Source organism: Alexandromys fortis, unplaced genomic scaffold (assembly GCF_014885135.2).
Source record: "Alexandromys fortis isolate MF-2015 unplaced genomic scaffold, M_Fortis_MF-2015_v1.1 scaffold_82, whole genome shotgun sequence".
In the NCBI taxonomy this organism is placed as follows: Eukaryota; Metazoa; Chordata; class Mammalia; order Rodentia; family Cricetidae; genus Alexandromys; species Alexandromys fortis.
In genome coordinates this window covers 3,833,516-3,856,270 of record NW_026067963.1, presented here as the reverse complement: position 1 = coordinate 3,856,270, position 22,755 = coordinate 3,833,516, and the positions used below count along the sequence as shown (strand labels likewise).

Below are 22,755 nucleotides of genomic sequence, written 5' to 3'. Positions count from 1 at the left end.
ATGCCTCAGTTTCCTCCTCCGAATAAAAAGACTGCCACATGAAGTCACCGAGTAGGTTAAGAGTGCTACTAAATGGAGAGGCCCGAGGCGTTCAAACGTGGTTCTTGTTGTTCCCAGATGCAGTGTGTAAGGAAAGTGTCAGAAATGTAACACGGCCAAAAGCTGAAGAATCAGTCATTTAACCAGAATCACTTAGGCTCTGGTGGTAGAGAACCAAAGGAGATGCCTACCACCGGTGGGGGCCACAAGGGGGCGCCCGGAGACGTTAGCGTCATCGTTGCCCCTGGCAACCGTGTTCCTCTGACTTCGCCGGCTCTAATCCCAGCAAGATGGCCCTGCGCTCCTGGACCCCGGACAAGGGGTTTATCAGCAAGAAAGTAAAGCAGCCGGCCTCCGTCGCCACCAGCCTCTCCCTGGAGATATGCAGCTTCCCCGCCACTCTGGGCTCGTCCGTAGCGGCCGCCGCGTTAGAGCAGCTCTTAGTTGTGGGTGAGAAGTTCTAGAGACACCAGGAGTCATGTCCTCCTAGGAGATGGTGGCCCGCTTGGCGCTTGACAGGAGCCTGGGCAGGCGTTCTTCTCCTGAAACCACAACAGTTGAGATACCAGGAGGGATTAAGTGTTCAGCGCACCTGCTCAAGCGCTGTAGGGTGAAGGATGAATTCTTCCTAGGACACCATTGGGTGTCCCCAGCCATCCACCTGGACCAGAGTATCTGATTTCCACTTCAGCCCGCTCCTCTCTCCTTTCTTTCCTGCGTTTTTCTCTCCACCCCACCCCCACCCTTTACCGTGGGAAACTGGAGACTTTAAAGACGCGTAGAAGAAGGAATGCTTAAGAAGGAAAATTAGATAAAAGACAGTGTTTGGGAGACTTGGATCAAAAATGATCTTGTGTGTGTGACAGGCTAACACACGTGGCACGCTTTGGCTCTGATCTGTCTATCACGGGATCATAATACGGACACTTGTTTCTTGGCTAGTGGGGCTGTTTGTAGGAGGCTGGGAACGCTTTAGAGGGCGGGGTTCAGCGGAGAGAAGTCTGTCACTGAGCAGGATGGGAGTGGCCTTCGTTTTTTGGTTTTGTTTTGTTTTGCTTCTTTGTTTTGTTTTTTGTTTTGTCGATACCAGGTTTCTCTGTGGCTTTGGAGCCTGTGCTGGAACTAGCACTTGTAGACCAGGCTGGCCCCGAATTCACAGAGATCTTCCTGCCTCTGCCTCCCAAGTGCTGGCATTAAAGGCATGCGCCGCCACCAACAACACCACCACCGGGCTTGGAGTGGACTTTGAAGGTCTTAACAAGCCCCGGGTTGCTGCTTGCCCTCTGCTTCCAAGGAACAGCTTTCCTACACACTGGCTGCAGTGATCTGCGGTGCCTTCCCCACCATAATGGACTGGAGTCCTCTAAACCCTGAGCAAAAATTAAAAACTCCTTCCCTAAGCTGTTTCCATTAGGCATTTTGACCACAGCCATTCAAAAGTAACTAATAAGATGCTTATTCAGTTAGAATTATCAATATGTTAGTCCCCAAAAGGCATTTCTAGTTGGGAGCAAAAGGCGTTAAGAGCAAACCATCTAATTGTTTGACTATGGCCATTGAACTGCTTCAGAACAAGCATTTCTGTGATGGCTTGCAGTTTAAGTGATTTCCCTTTCACCTTCTTAGAGGACTGAGTTTAATTTTCCACTTCTCCATGGAAAAGCAGAGGTATTTCCACACACACAAAAAAAAATAATAATCAATGATACCAATTGCCCCCGTGTAGCCAAAGGTCATTGTTAGAACTTGAACCTTGAGTTCTCCTTGTGCTAATCTCTAGATCAGAGTGTCCATTCAACCCTATTAATCATGCACAAATACTTTTCATCTGCTAATAATGTCTGGAGACTCGAGAAATTTTCTGTTTTTTCCTTGATAATTGTGTACACACTTACATAGAATCTCGAGCATAGCCGTCCCTCCTTCCTCTCGCCCACTCCTCCTACACCAAACTTCCTCTCTGCCTCTTTGCTACTTCTCCTCCTCCCACTGAGCTCAACTAGAGTTACACGTAGAAAATACTGACTGACCTTACTGACTCCACCTTGTGCAGGTCTTGTATAGGGGATCATAGCTGCAGTGAGCTTGGAGGTGCAGTGGCCATGTCAGGAAGACAGCCTGTCACGGCATCCCAGGATCTTTTTCTTAGGAAGAAACTTGATTAACACTTCTTATACCTGGGTGTGGGAATCCCAGCACCTGTGAGGGTGAAGACAACAAGATCGGAAGGTCGGGGTCGTCCCGGGCTACACAGCAAGCTGGAGACCAGTCTGAGCAACAACTAAAATTTTCTATAAATAAACTTTATCTAAAGTAACGTAAATATTTCTTGCTCTGAGTTTAGTTAGAAAGTGTATAAGTCTCCAGAATATTCTAAAGCAATAACAGGTATGTGGTCACTTACTCCATGAAGACCAAAGAAAGGACTGTAGTGCACTCTTGCCTCTTTAACACATCTGACTATATGGCGTGGAGTTCTGCAGGAGAGTCCAGCTTCCCTGGAACTGAGGGCAGATGCTACAGTTCACTCTACCGAGAGAGGAAAATGACTACTTGTGTTCTCTTCTTAGAGCTCCCTATTTGCCGAGGCTGTGGGAAAAGGAAAGCTCTTTGAGTATACCAGTGAACAAAGGGGGAATGGAAACACTGTCACACCTCCCCAGTGACAGATGTGGAATCTCATCTGCAGTTTGCAGTTTTGTACAGAAGTACGTGACATGAGGGTGTGTAATCACTAAAGTGATTTGGTGTGTACTTCTGACACAACATAATTTTGCTTTATATATATACACATATGTATGTGTGTGTGCGTGATATGAAACCCTTTAAACCTGTATTACAGAACCTGATCTTTTTCTCATTTGTAAATGCTTATTGATATCTCATCTATTTGAAATCTCTTCCTGTCATAAGATATATCTACAAAGATGAATTTAGTGGGCGATTTTCCTTAAAGATAATAAAACATATATCTAAGTTAGGATACTATGCAATAGGAAACATATTCAAAGGAAATTCATAATGTTCAATAGACATTCAAATAGCATAAGGTTCAGCATTTGAACCAGATCATAAAGACTGAATCAAGTAGGATTGGAACAAATCCCTTAAGATATCTTAATATCCTAATCTTTTGTTTTCCAGAAAAATCTCTGCAAGGTGACTATTTCACTTGCAATGAAGAAGTTAAAACCTTCCTTAAGAACATTATTGTTGCTGTCAAAAAACTGGTACTGTATTATCTTTAAGATATTTTTCAGACTTTCACTTATACCTTCATTAACCCTTAATTTATGTGTGACTCTACTCAAGGTGCATAAATATGTGAACAGAGATATATTTAAATATTAAATATTAATATTTAATTAGTATAAATTATTAAATATGGTTTGTATAGAAGTCAAGATTTTCACTGTGCCTAATTAAGGAATCTAGTCCCCTTCCACTTAATACCTGAGTCTTCACATCTTTCAAGTAGCAGACATAAATCCCTCTATTTTAAAAAATAACCAATATCTATGAATGTAATACATGTTCTTCCTAGAAAATTTACAAAATAAATCAGCAGAAGTAAAAATAAAAATAAAAGCCACCATCAACTCCACTACCTTTAAATATTCACAATTAATTCTCTTACTTTCAGAGTACAGGTGATACCCGCATTGAATTCTATTTTTTGCAGAAACAATACACTAGTAAGAAAATGTCCTTCAGCCTGATCTTATGAAGGCATTTTCTCAACTGAGGTTTCCTCCTTTCAGATAACTCTAGCTTGTACCAAGTTGACATAAAACTAGCTAACACACCACCACCCACCATACCCTTTCCCCTACAGCCGACGTGACACTGAGCTCTGGGAAATTATGATCAAAAGGAAGAATTTCTTCTTAGGTTCCAGTGTGCAGGCCGGCAGGCCCCTCTACTACACGTGCTAGAGTATGCAATTATACAATCTGACTTTCAGTTAGTAAATGTGACAGAAGTTTCTCGGGTTACAAAATAGCTATGTCTTTATCTACGTAAAAGATGATCTTTGAGTGTTTCTCCTCCTTTAAATACATTTGTACCTAAAGCAAGCAAATGAATCATCATTCTCAAGACTGTTTAGACTTATAGATATGAAAAAGTCTGGGGGCTGGAGAGACGCTCAGCAGTTAAGAGCACCCAGGGTTGGTTCCCAGCACCCACATTGTAGTACGTGACTCCAGTTCCAGGATCCAGGGCTCTTTTTTGACCTCCACTGGCACCAGATATATATACATGGTATACACGATACATGGTGTACACATGTACATGGATACATACATATATTTTAAAGGGGAAAAGCATTGCTCTCTTTATTCCCACATGAGTATTTATAGGGAAATTTGATTTTTAGTGAGTGGCCTTAGTTTTTCCCTTCTTGCTGGACTCTTTCCATTTAAATGAATTGGAGCTGGATTTAAGAAACAGGTGCCCAGAAGGAAAGCGTTCTGAGTAAAAGAAAACCAGCAAAAACTAAAAGATAACTCGACAGTGGCGGATTAAAATCTGCTTGTAAGTCGTCATCTGCCACATAAAACCAGCAGCGGGAGAGGTCTGGTGGAAATGGCCTTTCAACCCCGCAAACAGACAGACCCTTTCTTAGGAAATAGACATTATTTTGATGCATTATTTTTTTAACAATGCAGTTTTTTTTTTCAGGAAGAAATGAGAAAAGAGACAGTCGAGCTTCTGGAAATTGAAAGTATAGAGCTGAGCAGACTCTATTTTCTGCTGGAGACTGTGCCCAACAGCATCAACAGGGAGCTGGAAGGTACTTCTGGCCGTCAGTGTCAATCACAGGCAAAGAGAACCCCAAGGGCTTTGGAAAAAAAGGTTTAATAGTTGTGCTTATATAAGCACCCATAGGAAGATTACCTGGTGTGAATATTGTAATCGGCAGCAAGTCCCCATTTTATTTTTAAGTGGCACAATATACTCTATAGAAATTTAATTTACATAATTTTGCTGCTAAATTGACTAAGAGATGGCTCAGTCCATTTCTGATAGATAGCTACCCACATAAGTTAGGCACCGTGGGTGTCCTCATTTTGTTTCTATGGAGCTGGTGACTCTAAGTACTTGACGTGAGTAGTCTTGTTGTGATCGGCTTACTTCACTTAATGGATGGGAGCACGTGTTGGGATATCCTTCCTTTTTAGGTTGAACCACATTCCCTGGTATGTACCCACCAGGCTTTGCTTATGTTTTGTGAGCTTCCTTTGACTTTTGGCTGTTGTGAATAATGATGTTTATGACCTGTGTCCGACTGCACAGGTGAGCTCTGCTTTTAACTCTCTTGGCTCTGTATCAAGAAATGGAATCAGGGGATTGCATGGTAACTCCACATGCAGCTGTTACAAGCCAGCCATCGTGTGTAGCCACCAGCAATGCACAGGGCTTCATTTCCTCCCCATCCTTGCCAACACTTGCTCTTTTATGCTTTTGTTTGTTTTAGTGAGACCTATTCTATCCCGCATTAATTAGACTCTCATTGTGGTTTTAATTTGAATTTTTCCCAACGATTCGTGACTTTGAATGTCTTTTCCTGTGCTTGTTGTTTGCCCAGGCCCTTTGTCCTTATAGTGGTTATAGTTGTCATTGTTGGGTTGTGGAGTTTTTATTACTCTCAATGTTAACCTCTTACTAGAAATAACATTTGCAAATACCCGCTCCTACTCCAGAGCTCGCCTTTAACCTCCGTTGATGGTGAGCATTGATATAAGGTTATAATCTGCTGGTCTAACTTGTCTATTTTTTCTTTGGTTGGCTATGCTTTGGGTGTTGTATCAAAAAAAAATCATTCCCAAATCTGATGACATAAAGATTTTAACTGAGCCTGGAAAGATGGCTCAGTAATTAAGATCACTTGCTGCTCTTGCAGAGGACCTGGGTTCGGTTCCTAGCTCCCACATGGCAGCTCACTACCATCCACAGCTTCAGTTCCAGAGCCTCTGACGCCCTCTTCTGGCCTCCATGGCACCACGCATTTACAAAGTTCCCAGAAACTCACACAGGCTTACTCACATACACATAAATAAAAAGAAATAAATGGAGTTTTAAAAACTGACCTTAACCCATCTTTTCCTCTGAGAGTATCTCTTAAATGTTTTGATTCGTATTTTGTTGCACTGGACCCATGGTCTCCCACACATGCTAGAGAAACATCTCATTGACAAGATGTATTTCCAGTCCCTAAAAAATTTAAACTATTAGCTCTTACATTTATCTCTCGGAATCATTTAGTTAAATTTGTGGTGTCAGGCCAGGATCCAACTTTATTTTTCCAGCTGCAAGAAAAATCAGTCAAGACTCATGACTGAATTCCTCTCTAATAATCACCTGGAGCAAAGAGAGCACTCCCCCACACACATGTGACACCCCCTCCCTGGGCCAGAGATTGTTCAGTGACCAGCCAGTATGGCTCCCTTATGTCAGCATAGACCAACTCAACTGTCTTCACAGTTTGACTTCCCCTCTGTAGTCTTGCCACCTTCACCCCACCGGAGATACTCCTAAAAATATTAACACATTTTCTACACTCAAACCTTAGAATCTGTTTCCCAAGAAGCCCACCTTGAAAGATCAATTTAAATAAGAAAATATTTTGTTTGTTTATATTTTGATTTTTAGCTTTGACTGTATTTGTTAGTTTGAAAACAGGGTTTCATTCAGTTCAGGTTCTACTTTCCCTAGGGCTGAGATTATAGGCATGGGCCATCCACTTGGCATGAAACATCTATTTTAAAGATAGATGTGCCAATTATCCACTAACCGACTCTCAGTTCTCAAGCCCTATTTTAATGTCTGATTGACAATAAGGGAGCTGAACCTTACAGGTCTTTCTCATTAAAAGCAGTGAGGGCAGGAACTCAAGCAGGGCAGGAACCTAGAGACAGGAGCTGATTCAGAGATCGTGGAGAGCTGTTGCTTACTGGTTTGCCCACCATGACTTGCTCAGCCTGTTTTCTCATAGAATCCAGGACCACCAGCCCAGAGATGTCACCACCCACAATGAGCTGGGCCCTCCTCGGTCAATCACTAATTAGAAAATGCCCTACATTTGGATCTTATGGAGTCATTTTCTCACTCAAGGTTCCCTTCTTTTGGATAACTCTAGCTTGTGTCAAGTTGAAAAAAAAAAAAAAAAAAAAAAANAAATTCCCTATAGCTGGATCTTATGGAGGCATATTTCAAATTGAGGTTCCATTCTTTTGGATAACTCTAGCTTGTGTCAAGTTGAAAAAAAAAAAAAAAAAAAAAAAGCCTAGCCAACATCCCCTCCCCCATCCCTTGCTAACAGACTGCTTCTCAGCTTTGGCAGCAGAGGACACTGGGAAGTGTGAGAGAGAAGGAAGAGGTTTTGTGTTTCGGTTCCAGTGTTCAGCTTGGCAGACCCCTCCACTGTATGTGATAGTGGCAAACCTCAGCCCTACAAGGACCCGTAGCCTTCAATACCCAACGCATCCCCAACACCCAGAAAGAACCCTTTTGAGCAGCTTCATGGTAGTGCCAAACAGAGACACAACTGAGTGGAGGAGGGCTTCCCTTGATTTCCTTGAGCAGCTCCGTCTGTGTGAAGTCCTCTAGCACTCCGGAGAGGTTTCCGGAAAGTTGCATGCATCTCTTTGCCATCCCATAGAGCACAGCTTTTTCTAGTAAGTGGGGAAAGCTGAAGCCGCCACTTCCCCACTTCCCACGCTTTCATCTTTGGTTGTAGCTAGTAGCAATTTTATTCATTTATGTATTTATTTGTCCAAAGACAAGTACCACTGCCTGGCTAGTTCGTAGCACTCTTAAAGAAACTTTTGCTGTTGGATTTCTGAGAGTTCTGACCTCCAGTTGTGTCCTAACTGGTACTGTAGGTTACATAACCAAGCAGTATGCTCAGCGTTGCATCAGCCGAGAAGGAAAGCGCAATGACGCCTGCACACAGGAAAAAAAGAAACAGACTACTCCGAATCTCCACCCGAGGGAGACTTAGAAAAATGTCTCTGGTTTATTTTCTTCGGTTGTTTTTCTTTATTTTCCAGATCGGGTTACGTTTCTATAAGCAGAAAAAAAAAATATGTCAGCGGGCAAGCTGCACATCACATTAGCCTGTAGGGTCCTTGATACAGGCCGTATGCGTAACTGGGAAAGTTTAATTGGCTTTCTGTCGGTATCAGGAGCACCAAGGGCAGACTTGTTAGAATGGTCAGAATCTCCAGACACCTCCCAGACATGCTGTTTGGCAGCAGAGCCTGCACATGAATAGGATTCCCTAGTGATAAAGATGTGTATCTGAGACACAAAGTTGGAGACGTTAATTAGTGACCTAGAAAAAAAGATAGGGGGGGCAGTAGCTAGTTGCTGGGGAAGTCGTCGTGTAGAAGTGTGTTGACATTCTTGGTCAACATGCTGGATAATCCTCTAAAGGATTCTCAACCTTCCTGGAGCTGTGACCCTTTAATATAGCTCCTCAGGTTGTGGTGAGCCTCAAACCATAAGTTATTTTCATTGTTGATTTATAACTGTATATCTGCTACCGTTATGAATTGTGATGTAAATATCTGATAAGCCACCCTGGTAGGGGTCGTGACCCACAGGTTGAGAACCACTACTCTAAAGACTCCCATAATTGCACTGGGTTCTCACAAAAAGAGAGTCTTGAGGTAATGGCTTTCATACCATTATAGTTTTAGGGTACATAATCTGAAGAGGAGGGTGGGATACAGAACCAAGACAGCAGAGAAGGGAGAGACAACATGGAGTGCATTACAACATCAGCTGCAACTAGCCGCAATTAGTAATGAGAGCATGCTTGCTCCAATAAAGCTCCTTCTCAGTAGCATCCACGGTTGGGAAGGAGGAAAGCAGCACTCATGCCCTGCTTCCTTTCACCCATGTTTCCATGTCTGTCCCTCCTCCTGGACTTCTGACCACACATGCATGGTCACGGACAGTCAGCAGGATGTCCTTGGTAGGAGCTAATAGTGCGGGGCTAGTGGGAGTCAGTTGCTGTCAGACTCTGCCCTGTGAAACTTTTCAGAGCACAGAAGCTGGCTACACCCGACTGAGATGGTCCAGATGGCTAAGTATAGAGGGTCTGGTGCAGAATCATGATGAAGGGACTATTTCAGTGAAAGACAGTTCTCTTAGGGTAGGAAAAGCATCACTGTGGCTCGCCCTGGAATGACGGTCGTTTTTTTTTTTCACTTGCTTTTAAGAATGTGTCAGAGATGCTCGCAGACTCAACATTTTCGAGCTAAATCAAATGAGAATCAAGATAGGAAGGATGGATAACAAAGTAGAGTGTCTAAAGAAGGAAATCCTTGATCTGGAGGAAGTGAATGAAGCTCTGGGGTAGGTATTTCTCCTGTCAGTGTTCGAGAGACTGGAATGCTCGTTGGCGAACTAGATGAACTAGATGCTTCCTTCCGAGGCACCTCCCAAGGTCGAAGCTTACAGTGTTTTCAGTTTCTGCTCTTACAGAATTAATTTTGCAACCCCGCCCTGCTCCAAGGCAATCCCTCTTGTTGGAAATACAAGTGTATATCAATCCAATTCTGCTTCATCCAGTTCAGTTCCTTAAAGGTCTTCAATCTTGCCTATAATCTACTGACAGGTGAAGTTAGTTCGAGGGTTTACACAGAGTTAATGAGACCATGTATGTAACTGCCTATAATGGGATCTCCCGGCACCCTTTCTTTATTCCTGAGCTGTTGCCTTGAGCCAACACTTCATCCCATGGGTCTCATTTTCTGTAAAACAGGATTCAGAACTCCTGACCCAACCTAGCCCATAAGAGGAAGATATATTCTAAAAGGAGAAAACAATAAAAAGGTTTGAAGAATAACTCATCACTGTGAGCAAATTTGCAAGGCTCAAACATAACTATCAGCATGCTGGCATTCCATATTAAGAAATGTTCAAGGGACCCCATTATAGCATAGAAGTTGGTGCACAGGGACGGGTATGATCTCAAAGCCCACGGGCTTGCTTTCCAAACTAGGTCCTCAGAACACTTGCCCTGGGAGATATGTTATAAATGAGGCTCATAATTACATATTGAGGAATACTAATTAGTCTAGCTCCTACTAAGGATTCACAAAGCATTTTAAGCATGGACTGTGCTAGCCACCATTTCCAGAGATAGCTATAAACCAGACTACTTCTAAACCAACAACCAGAAATAAAACATGCAGCCATATACACCAAGCGACGTCACCCCTTTCTGCTCCCATGGTTTTGGGATTTGAGTAAGGATCAGGATCCTGAGGGGGCTTGTTAACACAGAGACTTCTGGGATTTGGTAGGCCTAGCTGGTAGCAGGGTGGGGATAAAGATCAGTATTTCTAATAGCTTCCAGGTAACGCTCATCCTGCAGTTCCATCACGATGGGAAACACTCTGCTGGAGATAAATCTTGAGGGAAAGAGAAGGTCCAAATAGAGGTTGGTGGATTGATGAGACAGGACTATAAAGCTACAATCACCGCCTGCTCTTCTACTTTTCAAAGGAAGATGTATTGTTCAGGTCCTCTCACTATGGAGGCTTTGGGATGTGTTTTCCATAGGCCTGCATCCTGCCTGTGTGTGCCTGTTTCTCAAAGCACCACCGCCAGCAGCACCACAGATAGTTTTTTGGTTGATTTGGTTTCTTCCCTGAAGAGCTGCCATCCTTGGACTGATTCCCTCTCTAGCTTTCCCATGCTCAACCCACAGAACACCCACTGATTCACTTTGTCACCACATCTCCCACGCAGGCTGTTTTTATTTATCTTTTGTGATGTTTGGCCTCTGACCAATAAATTTCCTGAGGTTTCAAGTACCCTTCCCCCCACCAAAATTCTCTAACCTGGACACTAAATGTTAGGAAAGGACTTTATATTGCAAGAGCTTTTTTCTTTAAGAGTGAAACAGAGAAAGGACATTAATTATTCCTTCTTTCAACCTCTTCTTCGCTGTCTCTGTGCCAGATGTTTCCTCCCAGAATTCAGGTCTTCCTCAGGGAGAGGTGGTCCCCAGTGCATCTGTGAGACACATGACACATTTTGTGCTCAGATCTGGGAGACAAGAGGAGAATCAGGTCTCAACTGTCGTCTGAGCAGTAGAGTTGGTTGCAGCCTCACCTCCCCATAGGTTCTGTCCAGAGGAAGGCTAGATTTCTCTTGGGCCCACTCCACCAGGGCAAATAGACATACAACAGAATGCATGTTTCTTTGACTGAATGGCCTGACTCCAAGCACTCACAGCCAGATTCCATTCACTCATTCAAAATGACTTTTGAATCATCTTATTCTTAAGGCCAAAATATCCTCTAATATCCTGGCACATGGAGATGGGTAGGGTCAGGTGGAGCCGGGGGACTGACGTTTTAGCAGCGACTAAAAAAGTGGCAAACTTGTTCTGTTTCCTTATATGCCAATCAAGTTTAAATTTAAAGCACAAGAGCAGTTAGAAGGTAAGATTGGCATCGGATTATCCACATTCCTTCCTTCCCTGAACGCCAGCCTTGTCTACAGTGGGTCATTCTCTCCTTCCAGGGTAAAGCAAGCAGAGCTGGCAAAGCAGCATGCCAAGTTTGTCCTGATGCTCAACCAAACCCTGGAAGAGAAAGCCACAGCTACCATTTACATAAACAACACCTACACCAGGATAAACTTTGAGAGAGAAGAGACTTCACTGCAAAAGCAATGTCTGCGGGAGACAAATGAGTTAATGGAAAGGCATAAAGTGGAGTATTTTGAGAAGAAAAATGGGTTAGCTGCCCAGGTAACGGATAGGGCTTATTCTTTTTGAATTTAGAGTTGTCTTGAGTCTAAGGTAGGCGATGGGATTTTCTGTTTATCTGTCCTGCGGGCTAGCTGGTAAGGTACACTGTGATTGTCTTCTGGAAACTACTACCCAGCAGTGGGGTGAGAAGCTCGTGGTTGTATTTACTTGCTTTCTTGCTTCTTTGGGGGGCCTCCAGGAAGAGACATTCACAGTTGTGCACATTCAGTTCATAGAACAGAATACAGGCCAGAATTCTCTGTAGTGGTCCCATGCCTACGTAGAGATGAGGGACTTGCCACCATTTTATCTAGTTCCACTTCTGTATACACAGAACGCAGGAGTCGGGCAGAATACCTTCAATGCCTGCTATTCCAGCTGCAGCAGCCTGAGACAGGAGTAGCCTTCAGATGGGTTACCAGACCCCAGTGCGCAAAAGTCAAACTGTAGTATGAGGTCAGACACGGAGGTGGCCACCACCTGCCTCTTCTGCCCAGGTGCTGATGGGCTGTGCTGTGTTTAGCGAGGTCACTGCCCAGCTGCTTAGGGTTCTTTTACTTCTCACTGTGCCTTGGTTGCACTGGAAAAGGTAGAGCCGTCTCCATTCTTCCTTTCTATAAAGGAGCTGCACCTAAGGTGGGAGCTTCTGCAGTGCTTTGGCTGTGTCCTTCCCAAAGTGGGAATGGGCGGAAGCTTGGGGACTTCCTCCATTTTCACCCTGGGCTGCCTGTTTCCACCTTCACACAGGAAGTCACACTTGAGCTTAAACGATGCAACATGAAATCGGAAGGGAAGAAGGAAGGTTAATTTACTACATTACTTTTTGAGTTTTGTGGGTTTTTTCCTAAGTTTCAACAAAATGTATCTATCAACAAGTTTCACTCATGTGTATGCATACTCTGGTGCATAGATACTGCTTGGGGTCACATTCATTCAAAGTGATACTGCTTGGGGTCACATTCATTCAAAGTAGATAACACTGAAAAAAGGGCATAAGCTTCCATAAGTGTCACTCAGTACGCTTTCTTACGCCTCTCTGCTCAGTATTACCTCGTTCTTGATCATTCAGTTTGCTGACAATCAGGTTTGATTTTAATAAGCGTCACTCATTTCCCTAGAGTATGACATGTGACCAGATGTTTGATTTGGGAAAAAAAAAAAAAAAAAAAAAAACAAAAGAACTGTCCAAGATTATAGATTGCCCTCTCTCTAGGGACTTCACATCCTCCACCTTTAGTTGACTTTTTCTTTTTTAAGGTAGTGTGAACTGGGGTTTCTAGAGAAGTCATTGCTCCCTTCATTCCCCTTATCTGCTTAATGCACAGTAGTGTGGTACCCACGGCTGTGATGTTGCGGCAAGTCCCTACAGTGGCAAGATGCTTTTATCCTTCCTCACCAGTGGTCATTGCCATACAGCTCCTATAAGTGTACCAGGTCAACCATGTGTAACTAAAGTTTGACCAGTAAGATTCACGGGCTTGTCTTTACACTAGGGAATAAGCAAACCCTGGTTATTTTATTTCATTTTCTTTTAAATTGATAATTTACCTAAATGGAAAAATGGTGCTTTTAAATGAAGCATGAATTGGGTTGACAAACGGAAAGACCTTTCTCAGCTCTGGTGTGTTAATCAGCTCTGTAATTGGCTTGCTGTTGTCGCTGTAGATGAAAGAGTTTAAGCAAAGCTGTGAAGCCAGGAGAAAAGAGACGTACAGTAAGAAGAAAGAATTGACCAGGTTGCAAAACAGAATAATAAGAATGAAGCAAACGGTTACTACCAGCACAGTGGTAAGAAAAAACAAACACCTTCCTTTAGCTCAATCTAAGCATACCTGTTTTTTTTTTAAGTTTATTTAATTCATCTTCTGTTGGCCTGAGAGGATACCGATGGCAAGTTAACAGTTCCTGATGCTTTCTTTAAAACTGCATGTAGAACTAGCTAAATATGTATTAACCCCTGCTATTCTTTTGCCACCATTAGTTGAGTGACTGGGTCTGTAGCGTATTGGAGAGCACATGCAAAACCACACAGCGCAGCTGTCACAGGGAAACAGCACACTTTTCTGCCAGAAATGCGTCCATGGTTCCATCATATGTTACGTGAGGCGCACATGCCAACCTTAATGATGCTATGTCCATTATGGTATCTAATTTTTGCAGCCCTGGTAAAAAGAAAACCCTCCTCTCACATGTATATGTTTGAAGAGACCATTATCTGCCTTTAGATGCCCAACACGCAGAGGTCAGACTAGGCTGAAGAAAGTCACCCCGCTCAGCACTGTGTCCTCTCTGTGGCCAAGCTCAGACCTCCACTTTGAGCCTCCTAAAGTAGGAGGAAGCACTCCAAGTTTGGCAGCTGTAATAATCTCAACCCAGAACCTGCTGCACCCCCTGCCAGCCCCGAACCACGTCATTTCCACCTGAACTTAAAGCTGGAACCACTAATGTATAATACTGCCTGGTACAGTGGGTTTTTGTGGCGATTCCCAAAGCATAGACTGAGGCCACAGGAAAGTACAGACTAGCAGGCCCATGGAATCTTCGATTTAGACACTTCTCTGGCCAGGCCACACTGGAAACATTGGCAGAAAAAGAATGGAATGTGATTCTTCAGGCAGGTGTGGCTGAGGGCTAGAGACAATGAATATTAGGTCCATCAGTTTGGCTGGCATGTAAGATTCATGAAACCCAAACTGGAAAATGTGGACTTGGGCACTGAACAGTAGGCCAAACCCCGGTGAACTGATCAGGGTTCTCACTTTGATGGCTCTTCTAGAACGTCTGTTGACTCTGGAGCTATGCTCCTATAGTCAGTTGTGTGGTACTCTAGAGAGAGAAGCCTCTTTGAATATCTTTCAGCCTGTTGGGTAACTTTCTAGGAAGTTACTAAATTAGCATCTCTCCCCAAAGTGATAACACATCAGTCACCTAAAAAATGGCTCATTCTGTTTCATCTTGGATAGAGATGAATTTATTGGAGGGGATATGTACACACACACACACATACACACACATACACACACATACACACACATACACACACATGCATTTTCTCACTACTGTTTTTAGTTATCTACTTCAACAAATTTTGTGTTTTCTGGTTGTTTCAGAATTGCCTTTTTCTTTTGCCAAATTGAATTTTAAAAGGATCATAAAAATGATTTTTTTTTTTTTTTACTAAAGGGGGGCCCTATCATAAACCTTGCTTGGATGATGCACAAACTCCTCAGAGAACCTGAACTGCACTTGTGAGTCATGCGCTGATGACTGGCTGTCATATTTTTGTTGACTTTTCACTAGATGCTTAGTGACCACAATTTAGGGATGTCCCGGCTGCAGGAATCATTAAGCATATGGGAGAGAAAGGTAGAAGACATGAAGAGAGTTTGCACAAGTCTGGAGGAGAAGCTGTAAGTGAGACACTTTATTTTTCCCGGGGCCCTGCGGGATGCCGAGTTGTTTGCTTGTTTGTTTTTATCACCTTAACAAAACACCTGGTGTAAGCCATCTATGAAGAGAAAAGCGTCCTTTGGTCCACAGTTGTAGAGGTTACAGACGGTGCTCATGCGGCCTCTCTGTCCCATGCCATGTATAGACTGTAAAATGTGAGAATAATGCGGGACGCAGAGAGCACACTTAGAACATAGGAAGCAGAAAAGATGGAAAATAGAGACTATGGCCCGCAGTCCCAATCAAGGATCTGTGCAGTGACCTTTCACCTGTAATGGACCCTGTCCCTTAAAGACTCTACAGTCTCCTCATACCCGGGAGACAGAGTCTTTAAGTCAGGCATCTTTGGAAGACCAGTCAAGGTTCAAGGGTAACAACTAATAAGACACGTTCATGCTCAGAAACATCGCTAATATTAAATGGGAACTATATTTGGTTTATCCAAATCCATGCAATTGCTTTGTAGGCTCACCACCCCACTTAGTCAGATTTCAGATGATCTGTGGTGTGGGGAGGTGGGGATTGCAGGTGATGCAGACACTTGCCAAAGAAAGGAACTCTTTGGAATGCATTATCCTTACTTCAGTTCCTCAGTCTAAACTAACAAAACAGGAATACGGGAAGGGCATTGATGGGGCACAGCATGAGACTGTAACACGCCCAGCTACATGTTAACATGTGCCTTACACTTAGTCGAGGAGTCTTGCATCCTTTACTGAGAAAACACAGGGAAGCCTTGGGCAAAAAAAAAAAAAAATCATTCTTACATGAGGAACTGTATTCAGAACCTGAAGAAAGTCTTCCATTCATCTAAAAGATCACAGTCTGCTTCCTTTGAAGAAAATGTTGTGTAGTGCGAATAATAAAAACCCAGAGACAGAAACTGGAGTTCAATCTGAAGATCGGAAGAGCAAAGCAGCCAAGCCACTAGAGAGCTCTTCCTTCTAAAAGATTCTCAGACTGAAAGAGTAAGATTTCCTGTCTCATCCCACCTTACGCTCCTCTCTAGTGCTGGGATTAAAGGAGTGTGACCCTAGTTCTGGGATGAAAGGTGTGAGCCGCCACCACCTGGATTGCAACGATCCTGGGTAGTCCAGGGTGGCCTTGAACACAGAGAGATCCATCTGCTTCTGTCTCCCAAACCCTGGGATTAAAGGTGTGTGATACCACTGCCTGGCCTCTGGTGGCTTACTTTCACCTTTGGGTCTTCTGGCAAGCTCTATTTATAAAACAAAAATAAAATATCACTATAGTGTTTCATCCTTCTGTCTTTGCCTGTACCCAGTTCTCTCTCCTTGGTGAGGGCATGAAAATGTATGGCCATGCCAAAACTTCTGAAATGGCCTGTGACAAGTCTAGCATATCAGTCACAACTGACCGGCAGACTCTGTTCCCATCAGAATGTATGTGGTACAACATTGCTTCCTGGACCAGTCTGGGATCTTGCAATGTGGCTTCCAATGGCCACCCCAGTGTTTCACTGACATATAGGGAGATAAAATATGGTTCTAGCAGATTCCTGAAAGACAATTAACTTTAAGATAGAATCATTTATACATGTATTTTAATGCTTTGTCATTAAAATTGCATCGTCTAAAACAAGACGAGTAGAATACAGTTCTAATTTCCCATCATGGTTGCATTGATGAGAACAAATCTTTATATTAGATATAAAATGTTTAAAACAGGAAAGTTCAGTTAATACTATAATTAAAGCTTAGGGGGAAACCAGTGATACAATAGTTTCAATTCATTAGTTCTTCTAAGGAAAACAAACTGTCAAAAACGTAGAAGATATGGATTATTTCCTTTTTATTTTTGAGATTATAATGTAATTACATTTCCCTCTTTCCTTTTCTTCCTCTACACCCTTCCATAAATCTCTGCCACCTCTTCTTAAAATTCATGACCAAGCTGGGCAGTGGTGATACACGTCTTTAATCCCAGCACTTGGGAGGCAGAGGCAGGCAGATCCCTGTGAGTTTGAGGCCAGCCTGATTTATAGAGTAAGTTCCAGGACAGTCTCCAAAGCTATAGAGAAACCCTGTCTGGAAAAACAAATAAGACAAAAATTTATAGCCTTTTTTCACTAATTGTTATTGTGTGCATATATGTATGTGTCTATGTAAATATATGCATATACCTAATAAAATCTAGTCCATAGAATAAGATCTAGTCCATAGAATCCTACTTGTATGTGTGTTTTTAGGGATTACAGTTTTGACAAGAGACAACCAATTGGCACACTCATTGCTGGAGAGGACCTCTCCTCTCAGCTTTCCTCAGCTGCATTCTGGTTAGGAACTGTGTCGTTCTCAGTTCTTCACTGACCTCTGTTCATGCTCTCGATTGTGACTTTATCCTGTTTCTTAGTTTTAAATAATTTCTATACTCTGAAGACATCTAAATGCAGCCAGCCAGCCCTGATCTCTTCCCCGGGCTCTCACTGCAGTCTGCTAACTGCTCAGCTTCTCTACCTGGGCAGGTCTCGGCTGGGTTTGTCACATATAACCTGCCTGGCTCAGTTCCCTTCCCGTTCCTGTGAGAAATCACAGCAACTAGAAGAAACTTTGGGAAGTGTGGTGGTTTAAACAAGAATGGCCCCCATAGACTCATATATTTGAATACTTGGTCACTACACAGTGATGCTATTTGATTTGGAGGTGTGGCCTTGTTGGAGGAAGTGTGTCAGTCGGGGGTGGGTTTTGAGTTTTCTAAAAGCCCATTCTAAGCCCAGGGTCTCTCTCTTCCTGCTGCCTGCAGATCCCAATGTAAAAGTCTCAGCTACTCCTCCAGCACTGTGTCTGCCTACATACCATCATGCTCCCCACCATGATGATGGGACCACACCTCTGACACTGAACGCAAGCTCCCATGAAATGTTTTCCTTCATAAGAGTTGCCATGGTCATGGTTTCCCTTCACAGATGGAACACTGACTAAGCTAAGACAGGGAAGAAAGGCTTTATATCATTTTACACTTCCAGGTCACAGTCCGTCATTGAGGAAGTCACAGCAGGAGCCTGAAGTCTGGACTGCCTGCTGTTCCAAACACTATTACCTCCACCCAGAGAACACACTCACAACCAAAGAAGTACAACAGGGAACAGGGAAAAGTCTGCTCTCTGGATAGCTCTTTTTCATACAGCCCAGGATCACTTACTTAGTGATGGTGCTGCCATGGTGGGCTGGGTTCTCCCACATCAATTAATACGTAAAACAACCTCCCACAGACAAGCTCACAAGCCAATCTGCTCTAAGCAATTCCTTGGTTGAGGCTTCTTCTCAGGTGACTTCAGGCTGGGTCAAATTGCCAATTAAAGCTCATTTGGAGAATATCCTAAACAGAGCTCTTGATCTGCCCCCTCCCTCAAGTCTGAAACAACTCTTCCTGAAGTTGTCTGTATCATTGAATGTGACCCAACCAGGTGCTTTGTTTCTCATGCCAAAAGCCTAGAAGTCACCTGGAATTCGGGCCTTCCTCACTACTGCCTACAACACAACTTCAGTGCTAAACAAACCTCCTCTTCTTCCATACCTCCAAACTCTATCCTGTTGGCTGAGTGGATGTTCTGTAGCTGTGAAGAGACGCCATGACCACAGCCATTCTCATAAAGTAAAGCATTTAACTGAGGATTGCTTACAGTTCAGAGGTCTAGTCCATTGTCGTCATCGTGGAAAGCACAGCACCATGAGGTCAGACACAGTCCTGGAGAAGTAGCTTGAGAGTTCTAATCTGGATCCATAGGCAGCAGGAAGAGAAAGACATCGGGCCTGGCTTGAGCATTTGAAACCCCAAAGCCCACCCCCAGTGACACACTTCCCCTAATAAGGCCACACCTCTTAATCCATGTTGAGTAGTGCTACTCCCTAACAACCAAGCACTCAAATATATGTGTCTACGGGGGTTATTCCTATTCAAACTATGACACCTGAATACACCTATGTAGAGCCACTTGTGACTATCACCCCTGCCTGATTAGACTGTGGTTATCACTTCCAGCGTGGTTCTTCCTCCATTTTTGTCTTTTTCCACAAAGACATGAGTCCTCTTTACAAAGCACGGGTAATTCATGGTTGCTCCTCTGCATTCCTTCCTGGTTCCCTTCAGACTCAAACATGAAATTTTGCCTGACCTTTCGAACCCCACATGATCTAAACACCATGCCCCCCCCCTCAGGACAGGTCATCCTTCCATCTTAACAATACCAGTCTAGCTCTAATATCGGGGTTTTATCCTTCCTAAAGCCTTTTAGATCTGTATGCGGTTGGCTCCCTCTCGTGGGTCAGCCCTGTAGAGATCATCCTAAACCACTTGAGCATTCTTGTTCTCAGGGCCTTAATAGCCTTACCCTAGTTTGCATTCCTTGGAACATTTAACACTACCTGAAATACAGTTTAATTTTTGTATGTCATTTTATTCTGACCACTCACTAGATTTGATTTCCATAAGAGTAAGGATTTGAATTATTTTGAGTCCCTAGTACCGAGAACAAATCTTGCACATTGCAAGTGTTCAATAATTTCTTCTCAAATACATGAATAAGCAAATGGTACATTCATTCATTAATTCAGCAGAGTAAAAACATAGAGTAATAAATAAAAAAATAGGTTTTACATGGATGGGGCCAAAAAATTTAAGATGTCATAAGTAAGTGTGGCTTTGTGGGAAAACATGTTCTAACATTCATGGGTTTTCTTTTCTGTGTTCATAAGGTCATTTTTTCAGTCTCACAGGGAAGTCCTGGATGGTACATCTACTTTGAAGAAGACTGGGTACTTGAATAAGATACAGCAGGTAGGGCGGCAGAAATGACTTAGCTGACAATTACATTCTTACTTTTTAGTTAATGTATTAAGTGTCCAATAAATGGTGAACATTTCAAAAGTAGGATTTTCATAGAACACTATGAAAATTCATAGCAACTAATTCAGCTTAGCTCCTACCCAAGTTCTAACAACAAAGATTGTCCGTGTGAAATGAATCAGATCCAGTTTGCTTACTTTTCATTTGATAGTTTTATATCAGGAATAATTATGTTTAATGGACATGAATATTCCTTAGGGAAATACAACAATCATGCTGTTATATGGTATCTGTAAAGCTTGACAATCATTCTACGTTTAATAACATTAACGTTATTTAAAAGTATTTGAAAAAAAAGAAAAAAAAGTATTTGAGTTGGATTTATCACCAGGAGAACGCTCTAGACATTTTATTTTGCTTCTTTTTAATCTATTTTTCTTTTTCTATTACATTTTCCCCCAAGTTTTGCTTTTATTTTGATTTTTAAAAATTTACACCAAATTTACCCTTATGGAAAAAGTCAATCTAGACATTTTCTAAACTTAATTCAAAAGAAATTGAAAAAAATAAGTAACCATGAATAGAAATCAAAATTTAGCCATGAGATATTCGATGAAGCATTCAGTGGGGTAGTAAAAATTGAAGAGTGGGAAATTCGAATTAGATCTAACAGAAGGGAATTAGTTGAGTATTAATTAGCATTGCTCACAATATGTTATTGAATGGCAAGTGTTATACTGTAGAGCAGTATAGATCATAGGGTCTATTCATTTATGCATACGCACAAATGGCTGAGATGTTTCTAACTATTGGCACTGAAGCAGAAATGTCTCTGGTCCATATTCTCACGAGTCCTACAGTTCACCCTTAGCAGAAGTATCCTCTTCTTATAGCTTCTCTTTCTGTCTTGCTCCAAATCAGCAAAGGTATAAAATCTACCCTTTCGGCGAGTTCCAGAAGCAAATCTAACCACACTGATTACTCCATAAGCGCCTGCAAAAATGTTTAGAGAATGTGGGAGGGGTCTCCCCTTTCAATGTCTCCCAGGTCTTTCGCCACTTATATTAGGTCCTGGTTGCCACATTTTTTAATTCTTGCTTCTATATAGTCAATATTTTTATATTCCATATGTAAATGTGACCATGCAATATTTACTATGTCTATATTATTTTGCTTAACACATCGCCCCATTCATGTTTTTATCAACAACAGGATTTTCTCCTGCATAAAGGCCGAATAGTGTTTTAATGAATGCCAGCTGTCACTAGCTTTCCTTTGAGAGACACTTAGGGTTGACTGTGTACCTTGGCTATTGTGAATAGTGTTATGGCAAGCATTTCTTTGGCCTTTCGATACATTACTAATCTAGCCTGTTTGTTATAAAATGCCATATACAGAACATCAAATAACTGTGCATTATATATATAATTTCTGATGAATATAATTCATTAATTTTAATGATAACAGTATATCTTTTTATTTTTTGGTTAATTTTGTTTTGTAGCCTATATCACGAGAATATTCTCTGCCATTATTTTCTAGACCTTTCACATTTAAGTCTACAAACCATCTGGAATTTGTGTATGTGTCTATGCTGTGAGATCAAGGTCAAGTTTTCCCAATTGACCACAACAGTCCTTTCATCTACGATATGGCTTTTGAGCTATTGCTGGAAGTCAAGTGGGAGTCATATCATACATATATGCTCAGATTATAAACTTTTTGTTCTGCTCATTCGAACTATTTTGTAACAATAGTAATTTTTAGTACGCTTAAGGTAAGTCTTCACAGCCGAAAGAGGACAATTTTAGCTAGTTCTAGGCTTTTGGATTTCTAATATGGTCTGTTAGGAAGCCCATTTGAATTTTATGGGGCTTGTCTTAAGGCTTGAGAAGGATTTCATATCTTTACAGTATGGAAGCTTCTAGTCTATGAAGATTGCCTATATCTCCTTTGTATCAAATCTTCCTTGTTTGATTGTTTGGTTGGTTGGCTGGTTGTTGATTTTTAACTATTCAGTTTCACTGATGTAGCCAATCTTTTCTTTTGATTAATCCTCACTCAGATTTTTGTCTTTGGCTTTGTCCGTTCACTTGTTTGATGCCATTTCCTTTCAGCTGGCTTGTTCACTGAGTTTCTGTGTCTCCTAAGTTCTGCTGGCACACGTTCCACGCGACTGTACCGCTGTCGTATCTGACTCTAGCTGTGGATGCTATCGCTGATGCCCGTGCATCCACCTTCCGTTTGTCTTCCCTGCTTTTCCGTTTCCTGCACTCTTCTCCCACTGCAGCGTTCCAGAGAGAACACTCTCGCTCCTGCTTTTAATTGCGCTGTTAGATTTCTCAGTTACTAAATATTTGGTACCTTTTCAAATCTGCTGTCTCACTCTCCCATTTCCGGTGCCCAGCCCCAGCTGTCGAGCAGCCATACTTCTTTGAGCAAAATAAGCAGTAGTTGTGTAGTTTAGTGTTTGGTAACTCTAATAGCAGATGCTTTCGTGGATCTGTGGTCTATTATTTCTCCCTCTCTTCTTGGTGGGAAACTGTATGCTGGCTATTGTGCAATTAAAATGTTTAGAGCACAGTTCGATACCTAGGATGATGATGATGTCCTCGGGACAAGATCATCTTTGACTTCATGTCAGACATGGGGAGCGTTACAGTTCCAGTTACCTTAATCCACCT

General features: G+C 42.4%; 1 protein-coding gene across 1 annotated transcript in view; it reads left to right on the top strand.

The window, feature by feature from the left end:
• The first annotated feature begins 329 nt into the window (after nt 1–329).
• The window catches only part of Ccdc175 (coiled-coil domain containing 175), a 43,572-nt gene continuing 21,146 nt past the window's right edge, over nt 330–22,755 (top strand). Inside the window, exons 1-8 of the mRNA XM_050153577.1 lie at nt 330–489; nt 3,184–3,269; nt 4,723–4,834; nt 9,270–9,405; nt 11,587–11,815; nt 13,481–13,603; nt 15,116–15,225; nt 19,981–20,062. Coding sequence (XP_050009534.1) covers nt 330–489; nt 3,184–3,269; nt 4,723–4,834; nt 9,270–9,405; nt 11,587–11,815; nt 13,481–13,603; nt 15,116–15,225; nt 19,981–20,062 — 1,038 coding nt within the window. The remainder of the gene's footprint in view (nt 490–3,183; nt 3,270–4,722; nt 4,835–9,269; nt 9,406–11,586; nt 11,816–13,480; nt 13,604–15,115; nt 15,226–19,980; nt 20,063–22,755) is intronic.